The following is a 13,890-nucleotide window of genomic DNA, read 5'->3' on the forward strand; positions in this document are numbered from 1 at the left end:
CACACCAGCCATGGGTGGGCCGCTTCACACATGTTATTTGTTAATTTAAGAAATGCAAATGGCAGCCCAGCTGGAGCACTGCGACTCAGGGTAAAACAGATACCCAATTCCATTGAAATGTGTGGAGGGCACCAAACCAGCCTGGGAGAGACCAGGAAGGAAGAGGAGGCTCCTGGTGGACTGTGATTAATCCATTGCAGGGGGAGCGCCCATGGCCCCCCACTGAAGCACCTTGACAGCTGTCCCTCCTCCTCCTCTGGCCCATTTTCACTGGCCGAATCCTCCACGGAGCCTTTTTCTCAGGTGGCCAAACATCCAAAGCGAGATGCCCCCTTTCCCTCTCCCAGCAATTTTTTTCCTTTCCAGAACAAATTCAGGAACACTAACGCATTTTATTAAGAAGAATAAGCTTCCATGCTTTGTTAGTCGGGGGGCTGCCCCCGCGAAGGATGCTTGGGGCATGATTGGTTTACTGGAGGAGACGCAATTCTGCTGCCTGTCACACCCCCACACCCCCTCCGCAGGACAGCCACATCCTCCTGTCAACAGGAGATGGGAAGAGGGAGACAGGGAAGGTTTAGAGGCAGATCATAAAATGGCTTTCTCAGGGCTCTTGATGGTGGAGAATTTCTGTGGAAATCCTCTGAAGGTGTGATATTCCTGCTCCTGGTTTTTCGCTTTAATGCTAAAGAAATCAGAAGCCAATAATAGTGGGGGAGTGGGGGTCCTCGCCCAGGTTTCTCCCCTGCTAAACCGTTGAAAAGAAGCAGGATCGGGAGGTAAAAACCCTGCTCCTGGGGTGCTCTGGGTTGGTTGGCTGGCACCACAGTCCCCTTTGCAGACTCCGTGTGAAGGAGTATTGATCTCATCCTTTGCAAGTCCACCCAAAAAGTGCAAACAAGCAGGTTAAGGGGTGCTAATTGCTCCACTTGTTTCAAGAAAACCATTCGTAGAATAAGCATTTGGCCCGGCTCTTCGGCCTGTTTTGGGGACAGCCTGCCTCCCCCCAGAGCAGCAGTGCAAGTGCCTGGGGACACCCTGGCAAAGGGGGAGTGCCTCTTCTTACCCGCCTGCTGCTCTGTCACCCCAACGGGAAGGAGGCCATCTCTGAGTCTTGTAGCACAAGAGGTCAGGGCGCCCAGTGTCAGCCACAGGCCTCTGCTTGGTTGCAAGGCTGGGCATGATGGGAGTTGAAGTCTGAGACATCTGCAGGGCACTAAACCAGGAAAGCCTTGGCCGGATCATCAGCCTGAGCCCCTCAGCAGACCCGGTGGCCCTTGTCTGCAGAAAAACCTGGCTAGCTCCTCAGTGGGAACCTGCCGGCCTCAAGGCTTCCAGTTGGTTGCTGAATCCTGGAAGAGGGGGGAGTGAAGTTCTGACTGAAGCTCTGGAAAGCTTTTGTCCCCAGCTCCCCCCCCCCAGTAAAATAAAAATGAACCCATCTTCATCCTGTATCAGTCCCTGCCCTGCTTGATATGACATATCATATTGACATATTTGAGTGGGGGAGGAGGGGGGATGCTCTGGGGCAAATGATCGTTCAGGGCAGGAAGGTGGTGGGGCCCTTTTGGCTGGGGATGATGGCTCAGCACAGGGCTTCAAGCTGGTCGTAATGGACCTGTGGTCACTGCTTTACATGCCCATAAGCGTGATGGGTGCAGCAGAAGCTGCAATGACATCATCTACATTGTGACATCATCGTGCAAGTGATGCAGAATTTCGTAATTTACCTGATGTCAGAACACACAAGACATCGTTTTCCCCTGCAGACACCCATCCTACCCGTGGATTTCCTAGGCTGACTGCTTTCCTCCCCCTCCAGCAGATAAAAGCTGGATGGGGCTGAAAGGACGGGACGTCTGCTCCTCTGGGCTTTGCCCATCTTTAAGCCTAGCCTGTATCCCAGAGCTCCTGCTTTCCAGCTCGGCTGCCATCCGCACACCTCTGTGCTTTAATCAGGAAGAAGGCAAAGAGGCCCTCCGGTTCAGTGGAACTCCTGGCATCTGCTTGGAGGCATCTCGGCGGCAGCACAGAAGTGGTTTGCCCTCCTGTCATGGGGGGAGGAGGGGGGAGGTGTTTTCCAATGGGATGGGATGTGATGGCCAGGTGGTCTCCCATCCAAGTAGTGCCCACACCTGAGCCACACTTAACAAGGTCAGCCCGAACTGACCTCAGCTGAGAGGCGTAGATCTTTATGTTTGAAGTGGGTCCCCTTTGGGTCTGTCCTCCCCCCTCTCCGCCTTTCAGTGGCCTGTATCACCTTGCTCCATTCTAGGCAGAAGGGGGTCACAACTTGAGTGGGGGGGGGGAGTGCAGCCCAGTCATGACAGAGAGACAGGACAGCCCGGCCCAAGAGCCTTCCCCTCGCCCTCGGGGGCGGCCCGGCGTTTAGTGAGAGCCTGCAGTGGGGGATCTGCAACACTCCGGAGCGCCTTCCAGACGCTGCTCTTCGCGGGACTCGGGGCCCGCCGCTTCCTGGAGCCGCCGAGGGAGGGAAGGCTGCGGAGCCTCGAGAGGGGAGGGGAAGAGCGGGCGGGGCTGCTGAATTGGTCCCAGCTGCACCTCTTCACAAAAGCCCCGGAGCCACGGGTGTTAATGCGGATCAACTTCAGTTGCACGAGCTGACAATAAAGTTAATCAGCTATTCAAGCAGGAGTGTCCTCCCGCGACGCGAGGAGGCAAAAATCAAGTGATCAGAGGAGGAAGAGAGTTAACCGCGGGGGGCGGGGGGAGGCAGCCATGGGCTCAGCAGAGGCAGGCCGCCCCACAGAAGCCCCGGTGGAGGGCCGATCCCCCGCTCAGCCCCGCCACCCTGAGTCGGGACCGGGCGGCTGCTCGCCCCTCCCGGCCGGCTGCCTCCTGGCGCTTCGCAAAGAGCCGCGGCTGTGCCGGCTCGGGGGGAGACGGCTGTGCTCAAGCGCCCCGCCACCCTCTTGCGAGGGGGCGGGAGGCCGGCCGTGCGCGGGGAGTCTCCCACGCCCAGACGAGGGCCGGAGGTGGCGAGGGGACCCGATGCGGGGACTCAGGGCGCCGTCGGCGTCCGTCCGGCCCTCCTCCCAGCGCCCCCGTTGTCTCGACTGGGTTGCGTGCTGGGGGAGGGGTCGCCGCGGCTTCTTGGCTTCCCGTATAAACTGCGAGAGTGAAAATTAAATGCTAATGAAGTTCTTTGATTTAGCAGCAGACAAGACTGTCGTGTTGCTGCGCCTCCTAGACTATTATTATGCAAATGCGCGCGGGGCCCGCCTCTTTCTCCCCATTTAGCCGGAATGGGCTCTTCTTGGCAACCTTCGGAGTCAATTACGGCACTTACCTGCTCAATGATCGCAGCCGAGGGAGGGCCGGCCCGCAAGAGCCTTGCCGCAGCAGGGCCGCCTCAGCTCTGGCGGGGGGGGGGGATGTGGGGGAGGGGAGCCCTGCACTTGGGGTAAATTTGGGGGCCGTGGCCTCGTGCCCCTCTTCTTTGGCCTTTGTTGTTCTTGGTTTACTCATTAATTTGTTTGGCTTTTAATTAACCACCTTCTCCCTGAAGGCTCTGCGCGGATAACACCAATTGGGAAGATGAAATAAAATTACTTAAATATTTAAAGCCAAAGGCACCTCTTGTCCTTCCCCTCCACATAAGAGAACAGGCGTAGAAGGGGCTTCCCTTCCCATGGGCTGGATGGGGCTCCAGACCACTTTCCAGCCCCAGGGAGGCTCATACGTGGGTGGGCTCAGGGCCAGAGAGGCTGCCCGAGGGGCCCCCAGTTTGGCCTTGGATCTGGACGGGGCCTGGCCTTCTCCTGGGGGAGCCAGGGCTGAACCGAGCTGGGAAGGGAAGGGAAGGGGGTCCTCCCGAGAGGCTGGGCCGCCCCATTCAGGCACCTGCATGGTTGGCTGGTGGCTGGGGTAGGAGGGGAGTGGTAGGCTCAGGGATCTGGAGGGCGGTCAGTTTGGGAACTCTGTCGCCTATAGGACAAATTCAGTGACAGTCACATACACGCCCCTTCCCTGCTGGGCATCTGAAAGGAAGGAGCCTGGAAGCTCCTTCCTCCCCAGCTGGTTAAATGTCCTCTGTCTCCTGCCAGGGGGTCCAGGGCCTGACCGCTGAGTGCAGCTTCCAGCCCCTTGAAACAAGGGCTTCTCCAGGCCCGCCTCAGCCCCTTGCAGAGGGAGGTGAAGAGACCCACTGCAGGGTCTTTCCTTTCCAAGGCAGGTGGGCAGGGAAGCTGGCATTGATGGGGATCCTGGCTTGGCGGAAGCTCCGTCCTGGTGACCCTCTCTCTTTCTGGGGGCGCATGGCATTTTCAGGGGCTGTGGTGGCCACAACTGTGGAGTCGAAGTCCTGCCCCTTTCCCCCCTCAAGAGAGGCAGAGCTTCAACTGCACAGTTGCAATGGCCATTTTGGCCGTTTCGACGCACACAAAACCCCCAGTGGTCCCTCAGTGTATCAAATGGCAATGCCGGAATTGGCTGCATTCACATACATGTTTAAACGGGTCTGTGAAAGCTGCTTCCACATAAGGGTTATCTTTGATTAGTGTTAGCCTGCGGGGTGGTCCTGGACCATTTGGCGAGGTGTAGCTCATGAAAACGTTTGCTTTTTAATAAAATTTGTTGGCAGGAAAGACACTACCTGACCCCTTCAGATAATTCTGTGTGAGCATAAGCGACTGTTTTAACTAGTCTGTTAAAATCTAGTGATGGCGTCATTATAAGATATGTGGGCTAAATTTAGCAACTTTGAACCTTGGTTAGTTTTCATGTTGCTTAGCCTGATGTGTGAACTCAGCCCCTTTGGCTGAGAATGAGAGAGGGAGACACAGGAAGGAAAAGGCCACGGCTGGTTTCAGCATAATGGATGAATTCCAGTGCATGTATGTCAAGGTTGGTTGGTTGCTTCCTTTCTTTTCCTTCTCCCCTTCCTTCTCCCCTTCCTTCCTTCCTTCCTTCCTCCCTCCCTCCCTCGCTCCAGAATGCAGACTCCTCCACCAGGGGGCAGCAGTCAGGGTTTTCTTTGACCTTAATTCTTCGGGATTCGGCCTTAGAACCTCTCTGAATGTCAGCGCTGAGCTCTGCAACATGTCGAGGGAGAACCAGAACTCCTTCTTGAACACATGCAGAGTTTTCCATCTCTCTCTGCAGAGACGGGCACTCCTGATCTTTGAGGAGAAACGAGGAACACAGATGATCTCTTGACTGCAGTGCAATGCCAGCCAGTTATGCAACTCTGTAGCCCAGCTTTTCCAGGCTGGCTGTTGAACTGGAGCATGAGCCATGCTGGCTGGGAAAGATGGGGCTTCTGAGCCAAGATACCTGGAAGGCATCAGGCTGGGGAAGGCTGCTGAAGCTAATCTATACTCATCTGAAGATTTCCAGCTTAGCGCACAAACCTTCAGGAGCTCAGAAGCATTATCCACTGAAGAACTACTGCGCACCTCCCCGATCCCCCCCCCCGCCCCCCCCGTGGCTCAAAGTGCAGAGGGAGGCTCGGTCCCTGCCTGAGCGTCTGCTCTGTTCCACTCTGGCTGAAACTCTCTAGGACTTCTGTGGGTCCCATAAAGCATCTCTGAAAACAGCCGTATTAATGCCCTTATCTGCTTCTTCCCCGGAGCTGTGCAGTGGCCATTTCCCACTGAAGTTTTTAATCCTTGCTTCTTTCCTGAGGTCTTGGTTCTGGGATGGCGGGAAGCTGAATTTCCAAAGGCTTCCCAGCCATGCCTGTGGTCAAAGCTACAGTTTGCAGTGTGACAAGTTGTATTGGCATGTTGAAACTGTGGAAGTCCTTCTGGATATTTGCTTCAGAAGGAGCAAGGGTGAAATCAGTTCTGAGTCAAGCTGAGGTGTCTTCACACCTCCTTCAACCCAGAAATCACTTGGGGAAGTGATGCTCTTGGTCTGGCCACTCCCAACGAGGGTGCCAGGAATTCTTCACAGGGCTCCTCTGCCAACTGCTTCCCCCGTGTTCCTGGTCCTGCCTGGCCTGTCCCTTGGCCTGGGGCATCTGAGTTTTTGGGGGTGCAAAATATCTGAGGTAGCTCAGTTGGAAAGTTTTGATGTTTTTATCGAACGTTCTCCTAAGCAGGAAGAGCCAGTCTGGTGTAGTGGTTAAGGCATCAGGCTGAAAACTGGGAAACCATGAGCTCTAGTCCCACCTTAGGCATGAAGCCATCTGGTGCCCTTGGGCCAGTCCCCCTCCCTCAGCCCTAGGAAGGAGATATAAATTAAATAAGTAAATAAATAAAGGGTAAGAAAGGACACTGCTGGTTCACCAATGGGTGCATGGACATTTCCTCCATGCCAACAGCAGAGTGCGGTGGGGTGATCCTGACTGTGTTGTGTGGAAGAGGAGGGGCCCAAGGCTCTTTCCGCAGCAGCTGAAGGGGGCAGGGAGAGAGCCTGGCTTCTGGCAACCCTTCCCAACCCAGGGAGGGCGGCCTGTTTGCAGACGCACCCCTCTTCATGTGGCTTCTTAGCACGCTGGGTCCAAGCCTCCACAGAAATCAGGGGCTTCTGAAGGGAGTAGGTGGGTGAGCCTGCTCCAGGAAAACCTCTGCTGCCACATGGGCCAGCATTCTGGGTGCCCTTCCTCACGTGAAGCAGAAATCTCTGTCTCAGATCATAGGCCCTTAATGCACCCTTCCCGAACGGGATGATCTCCAGGAGGCTGTGGATCTTGGAACACAACATAGCTGGAGAAGACTCAACAGAAGCAATTTAACATTCCGGGTGGCTTTACCCCTCCACCTTCTTGCAGAGGTGGCAATCTTCTGCGTCCGTGTCCCCATCCCACCCAGCACGGCCATGAGCTGCTCTTGGACAAGGCAGAGCTGAACAACGCCATGAATGCAGGTGTTACCCAGGGGCCTTGGATCTGGGAATACTCTCCGTGTCGCTGGGCCTGCGGGCAAAGAAATGCTTTGGCTGGGCTTTCACAACAGACTCCACCTCTCTTGACAAAATAGAACTGCTGTGTTCCCTTGTTAACCTCTAGCCCAGACAAGGATTTGGTTCACACAGCATGTGATTAGAAAAGCTGGGTTCCCACAACATGCTACTCAACTATCCAACCCTATTTAGAGCATTTTGTGAACTCAGCAATACACACACACAGACACACACGTGTGTGTGTGTGTGTGTGTGTGTGTATAAATAAATAAATAAATAAATAAATAAATATAAACACCCTTACACATATACATACATACACATATATAGATATATGCACACATACATGTACATGCCTACACACATATTTTGGACCAAGAAAATTACATTCTGTTACCCATCATGTGTTTTATTTGGTTTTCACTTTGAGTATCGTGGAAACCTGGAAAATTATGGCTTATTCAGTAAGCCATGGTCAAGGGCTGGTTTGGAGCTGTTAAAAGACAGGCAGACCTGCTCCGAGGCCCACCTCAGGGAGGTTCCCCTGTTGCCCAAACTGGTGGTCCCTTGGGTGGGGGGGAAGGGAGTGCCAGGGCGCCTGGGCACATGTTTTTCCTGGCCAGTTGCACGGGAGCAGCATTCCTGGGGGCTGGCCCCCACACGCGCAGGAGAGCAGGAACGCTACAGGCATCTCCCACCTTCAGCTCCAGCAGCTCTTAGCTCCGTATTGCTGCCCGGAGCCCTCCAAGCCCCCCGAGAGCTGCTCAGCCCGACGCCTGCCGGGGGGGCGCGGGGGGAGGGCTAGGGTCCCCTGGCCTTTGTTGTCATTCGGGGTTCCTGCACGCCCCCTGTTCTGCAGAAGTAAACAAACCTGCCCCGGGAAAGACAATAGCGAGCGGGCTTGTTCCTCGAGATTCGTTAATTAGGGACATATGTCTCCTAAAGGAATCGTCGTGCAAAGGAGGGGGGACCTTCTGCTCGCCGTCCCCCTTCATTAGCATGAAACGAAGGCCATTGGCTTGGGAGCTGTGATGTCACAGGGTGACTTGAAAACTCGGAGAGATTGCAGATTGGAAGCTTGGTTTGCGGTCGCGTTCTTCTGCCGGAAGCGAGAGGGAGGGCAACAATTCTTCAGGAAAGTGAGGAGCACGCGCCCGCGCACACACAGAGCGCACTCTCGCTCTCGCTTTGGCCGAAGACCCCGCGGGTCACGGCAATCCCATGAAGGGCAACGTGAATCAAAGGCAGGGCAGCCGCGAGCCGCAGACTCAGCCCAGCAGGAGACAGCGGCGCGCTCCGGAGCGGGGATTTCCATTTCTGACTTGCAGGTGGCTCCTGGGGAGGCGTGTGTGTGCGTGAGGCGGGGGAATGTGACCTTCACAGGCGGAATTGCAACCCGTTTTCTCTCTCCCTTGCGCCCCCGACTGCAAACCCCTTGCCCGGTCTGCGCTCGGACTGCTAAGGGAGCAGAGAGCGTCTTCCTAGCGCGAGAGAGGAACGGCTGAATGGAAGCCTCCAGCGGTCCCACCTGGAAGTGGGTGCCTTGGATGGCCAGACTGAAGCGCTGCTCCCCGTGCCCATTCCATCCTGGTAGGTTGTGCACGCCGTTCCCCATGCTGCCTTCCCCCCCTTGCGACTGAAGGCGGGGGGCGGCTCCAAAAATTAAGGGGGCTTTAATGGGGCCTGTCTGTGGTTTTCTGAGGGACGCCACTGCACAAGATCCGGCTTCCCTTGGCTCCCTTTGAGCTGCGCGCCTGCAAGCCAAGCAACTTCCTTCGGACCTCTTTCGGGTTGCCTGTTTTCTGGGACCAGTCCAGTGGTGAGTCTCGCTTCTCCCCGTCCACACGCACGGAACACAGGCACAAGCCACGAGCAAGCCCTAGTTTTGAGATGGGGCACCAGGATTTATACCTCAGTTGGGTCTAGTAAATGTGTTTCCTTCTGTCCACGGTTCTGGTTCTTCCAACTCAATTACTCTCTGAATCCAGCGGTGGGATAAAAAAAAAAAAGAAGTGGGTTTCCACTCCTTCCCTCCCTTCCCCCTCCCCCGTCTTAGTAAAATCTCAGCTTTGGAATGAAAACACAAAGGAGCACTTCCTAGCAGAAATGAGTGCTTATGAGTGATTCTTTATTCAACATTTACATTTATATTATACTTCTGAAAACAATCTATGTAAAAACATAATACTAATTTATAAAGTTAGAAATTTATCAGTAATAAAACCTAAAATACAACAAAAGTATAGAAACAGGAGCTTAAAACTGGTATATATATCAAATCGGACCAGTAAAATACAGTTTAAAAAAATCGGAGGCATTTCATACTATCCAAAGAGTAGCAGTTAAAACTACATGCCAACATAAGAAGAGCTAGAGAGAGAAATTATGATAACAAATATTAAAATACTGGTTTCAACAACTGAAAAGATCTGGAGAGCAGGCAAATCCGAAGCCGTGAAAATGGGGATCAGTGTCAGGGTGTGGGTGTTTGCAATGCTCCCAAACAGCCAGAGGTTAGCAGACTGAGGGCCACTTGCAGGGCTGGCCTGTGGGTAAAGCGAAGAGGCCCTGGCTGTAGCCCTGGGCCGTGAAGACTTTGCTAAAGACAAAGCCAGCCCCTTGGATTGGGCTCAGAAGTTATGGGGGCCGAGGCAGGGTGGAAGAAACACAGCTGCCAGCTCGCTGGCCAAGAAAAACTTTGCTGCCACATTTGGCCTGGCTGTAGTTTCTGGAACATCTTTAAAGACCGTCTCACCGACAGTGTACTGCCATCGTCCCCACGGGAGTTTCTGAGAGTGGGCTTCAATCAAGGGCTCCAACTCCGCCATGTTTGCCACCTTCCTACTGTGTTGGTGTCTTGCTGACTGCTCGGCCATTGACAGCCTCAGGCTCCCCCCTCACCCGATCCGCAGGCGCTTCTCTCCCTCATCACCTGCTCCGGGAGTCTCCCACCCTCCATTTCCTCTCCACAAAAGAATAAAAGGCCCGCTTTACTCTCACCTCATTAAAAAGTGAGGGCACCGATTCTTTTATCGCATCCCAGAGCCCACAGGTCCCTCTGACGCTCCGTCCAATAAATCATGGCCCGAGAGTCGTTTGGGGAGGGGGAGATCGTGAAGATCGCCGCCCTCCTCCGTTGGGTCAGGACTGGTAGACCGAGGCGGGGCGGGCGGGCTGTGGGATCAGGCAAACTTGCTTCTCTTGAAAGCTGCAAACGCGGGAGAATCCAGGATTTTTTCGAACAGGATGGGGCGGGGGAGACCTAATATTTTGCCACCGCCTCTGCCCCCTCCCACTCGCCTGTTGTCCTTCGCATTTCCCCTGCAAACCGAAAAGCAAAAGGGGAGAGGTGGTTTCCAAAAAGATCGGGCAGGAGGCGACTTACAACAGCATCACAAATCATTCTGTCTCAGCGCTGCTCCCGAGAGATTTTTTTTTTGATGGATTAAATTAAGCGCTTCCATTTCCGTCCACCACCTGATCGCTGCATTATAAATCCGAACAGCTGATCCGCGCATCTTCAGAAACCCAGGCGCCCGCAAGCAGAGGCTGCGGCAAGAAAGGCTGGGAGCTGTCCAGTGCTGAATGAGGAACCCCCAGCCAGCCAGCAATAACCGCCCCCCCAGCTCCAAACGCCGCCGCTGCCGCCCCGAAGCGGAACGACAGTGCCAATCGCAGCGCACACACAGGCTCAGAGGCGCGCGCACATCCTCGACCCGAACGGGAGCTGCCGCACTGGAGAGGACCGGCGGGGGGGCCGGACCGGGAAAGGACGCCGAGCCGAGCCGAGCCGAGCCAAGCCGCAGCCGCAGCCGTAGCCGCAGCCGTCCGGGCCGCAGGGGCGCGCGGGCGCTGCAAGCGGCCGGGCGGGCGGGCGCGCCACCGGCTGGGGACTGGAGCGAACCCGGCGCTGGGCTGGTCGGGAGCTGTCCGGGTGCTGACTCCGCCGGCCGCCTCTTATGAACCAGCGCGGCGTTGGCTGCAATCTCTCGAACTCCTGGTGGGCTCCAGAGCCGAGCTGGAGGGCAAGCGAGCGGCCTGCCGAAGAGGCGCAGCCTTGCCTCGCACAAAAGCCGCCGCCGCCGCCGCCGCCGCAGCTGGGGAAAGGAGGACCGGCGCGGCGCAACCCCCCAGCCTGGAGACCTCCGCGGCCGGCGCCGCTCCCTTCAGGCCTTCGGAAGCCCACAAAGCCATAGTCCCCGCGCTCCGCGACGGCCATCCCCGGCGCCCCCCCGCTTCCCTTCCGCGCGGCGGGCTTGTCCTTCCTCGCCTTCTCCCTTTCCTCTGACCCGCTCCTCGCCCGCGCCTCTTATTTCTGAACGTTTCTTCTCCCTTTCTTTTCGCTGCTCTCTGATCGCCTTCCTCCTGCCCCCCACCCCCTCCCGCCCGGAACCCATCGGCGGAAGCTGCGGGAGCCTTCTCACATTCCGGGAGAGTCCAGAACCATGCCCAGATCTTTCCTGGTGAAAAAGGTCAAACTTGACGATTTCTCCTCGGCGGACCTCGAGAATTCCTACAGCAGATCGCGGACCGACTTCAACTCCCGGATCCATGACAAGGGTGAGGAGGGGGACGGCGCGGGCGGGCGGGCGGGCGAGGAGGGGGGGGTCGGCCTCGAGGTGGGGGCCAGGCGGGGGGTGGCCGTGTTCCCGCCGCCTGGTTCGGAACTCCGAGCCAGCAGGCCGCGAGAATCCCCGGCGCGAGCGAGGCAGGGCGCGCGGGGGACCAGGCGAAGGAGCGCCGCCTTCCTATTCTGGAATGCAAGAGCCATATTGAGCGGCTCTGCGCCTGCCTGCCTGCCTGCCTGCCTGCCTGCCTGCCTGCCTGCCTGCCTGCCTGCCTCGCTCGCGGCGGCGGCGGTGTTGACTCGGCACCTTTCGATGGAACCCAACCCGGCTAAAATTAGACCTTGCGGGGACGGGGCGCGGGGGCGAAAGGCTCCAGAAGGGCCTCTTCCACGGGATCCAGCGGAGCGAGAGGTAGGAGCGCGGGAGGGGCGGGGGGGGGGGTACAGGCGGTTGGAGGCATTTCGCCGCAGTGGCGCCTCGCTTGCCAGCGGGGCCTTTTGTCTCGCGCTCGGCAAGTCCAAGGGCAAGCGCGCTGCCTCCAACGGGCCGCTCCCCTGGGGCGCGCTCTGTGCCGAACCCTGTGCCCGGAGGCCCCACCTCGCCGTCCGAGTGGACGATGCCCGCCCTCTGGCCCGGTGAAGCCCCCTTCCCGCTTTTGTCCGGGCAACGCGTCTGCAGCACGTTGCATAATCGCCAGCATTCGGCTGAAGAGGCACGGGGGAGGGGGGTTAGCTTCCGCAACGCCCCCCCCCCCGTGATGTCTTTGGTCTTCTGTAGAGGGCTGACCTTGAGGGTAGGGGTTCGCGGGGGGGGGGGGGAGAAAGAGGATGCCTTGCTCCTCTTCCTCGGTCTCCCCGCTCAAGGGCAAGAGGCTTTCCCCCCTCCCCTCCCCTCCTGTCACCCCGCGCCACCCTCCAGTCCGCCAGCCCGTTTTCTGGCCGAGCAGCCGCAGGTGAAAGGGCGGGGACGTCGCTCCGAAGGACGGAGAGGCGAGCCGGGAGCCTCGGGAAGCGCTGCGGATATTGGCAGGAGGCGCCGGCTGGGCGGGCTGGAGAGGGGCGCGGAGGCGCGGGGGCTTCTTAGGACTCCGCTTGTTGCGTCTATTAACTAGAGAGCTCTCGAGCCGAGCCCCGGAAGGCCGTCAATTAGAGAGTAATCAGCATCTCTCGCCGCCCTTGCAAGGAGCCTGCTAACGGGGCCTCTCCCTCCTGCCTTTTCTCCCTGGGCCTCCCTACCCCGACCCCGGTGGCCGCCCCCTCCTCTGCCGCGTTGCCCGTCCTCCCCACCCCTCCCCACTCCTCCCGGCTTCCGCCTCTCCCCCGCCCTCCCGCAGGTGGCTACATCAGCGACTACATCGCGCCGTCGTCGGTGTACGAGGGCGAGGGCGAGAACGGCCTCAAGGTGCCCCCGCCGACGGGCGTCATCTATCCCGGGACGCACGGTGACTCGGACCAGCCCGACAGCCCGCGCTCGGCGTTGGCCGGCGGCTACATCAACGGCGACGCGGCGGTGAGCGAGGGCTATGCAGTCGACGCCTTCTTCATCACCGACGGCCGCTCGCGCCGCAAGGCGGCAGTGGTGGGCAGCGGGGCCGGGAGCGCGGGCTCCCGCCTGGGCCAGCCGCCGCCCGCGGGCGGGCAGCCCCCGGCCCCGCCGCCCCCGCCGCAGCGGCACACGTGCAGCGAGTGCGGCAAGACCTACGCCACCTCGTCCAACCTGAGCCGCCACAAACAGACCCACCGCAGCCTGGACAGCAAGATGGCCAAGAAGTGCCCGACCTGCGGCAAGGTGTACGTCTCCATGCCGGCCATGGCGATGCACCTGCTGACGCACGACCTCAAGCACAAGTGCGAGGTGTGCGGGAAGGCCTTCAGCCGGCCCTGGCTGCTGCAGGGCCACATGCGCTCCCACACCGGCGAAAAGCCCTTTGGCTGCGCGCACTGCGGCAAGGCCTTCGCCGACCGCTCCAACCTGCGCGCCCACATGCAGACGCACTCGGCCTTCAAGCACTTCCGCTGCAAGCGCTGCAGCAAGACCTTCGCTCTGAAGTCCTACCTGAACAAGCACTACGAGTCGGCCTGCTTCAAGGGCGCCGTCCCGCCGCCGCTCAGCCCGCTGGAGGCCTGACTCGCCCGCCCAGAGCACAGCGCCGGCGCCCGGCCCGCGGCGCCCTCCTCCTCAGGCTCCCCCCCGCCCCGCCCCGCCCCGCCCCGCGAGAATCCAGGAAAGCGGGCGGGGGCGAGGGGTGGGGCGAAACGCCCCGCGCCTCACCTGGACAGGTAACCCCAGCTGCAGCCTCCCGGCCGCGCTCGCCCCCCTTCCTTTGCTGCTCCCGCGGAATGAGGGGACCGACGCCTCCGCCCTCCTGGAGCCCCGTCCCGCGAACGACCCTCTCCCTGTTCGCTCGGCTCCGCGAGACGTCGGTTGGCTTCCTTCCACGAAGCGCCGGATTTCT

At 58.5% G+C, this 13,890-nt stretch overlaps 1 protein-coding gene across 1 annotated transcript; it reads left to right on the forward strand.

Annotated features, from left to right (window-relative positions):
• Window positions 1–11,312: 11,312 nt before the first annotated feature.
• SCRT1 (scratch family transcriptional repressor 1) lies at window positions 11,313–13,562 on the forward strand. Its single transcript, XM_088149277.1, has 2 exons — window positions 11,313–11,427; window positions 12,769–13,562. The coding sequence occupies exons 1-2, from the start codon at window positions 11,313–11,315 to the stop codon at window positions 13,560–13,562; spliced, it is 909 nt and encodes a 302-aa protein (XP_088005403.1).
• The last annotated feature ends 328 nt before the right edge of the window (window positions 13,563–13,890 follow it).

Source organism: Python bivittatus, unplaced genomic scaffold (genome assembly GCF_059951505.1).
Source record: "Python bivittatus isolate LINGU-HERP-01145 unplaced genomic scaffold, Pbiv_v1 ctg000590_np1212, whole genome shotgun sequence".
Lineage (NCBI taxonomy): Eukaryota > Metazoa > Chordata > Lepidosauria > Squamata > Pythonidae > Python > Python bivittatus.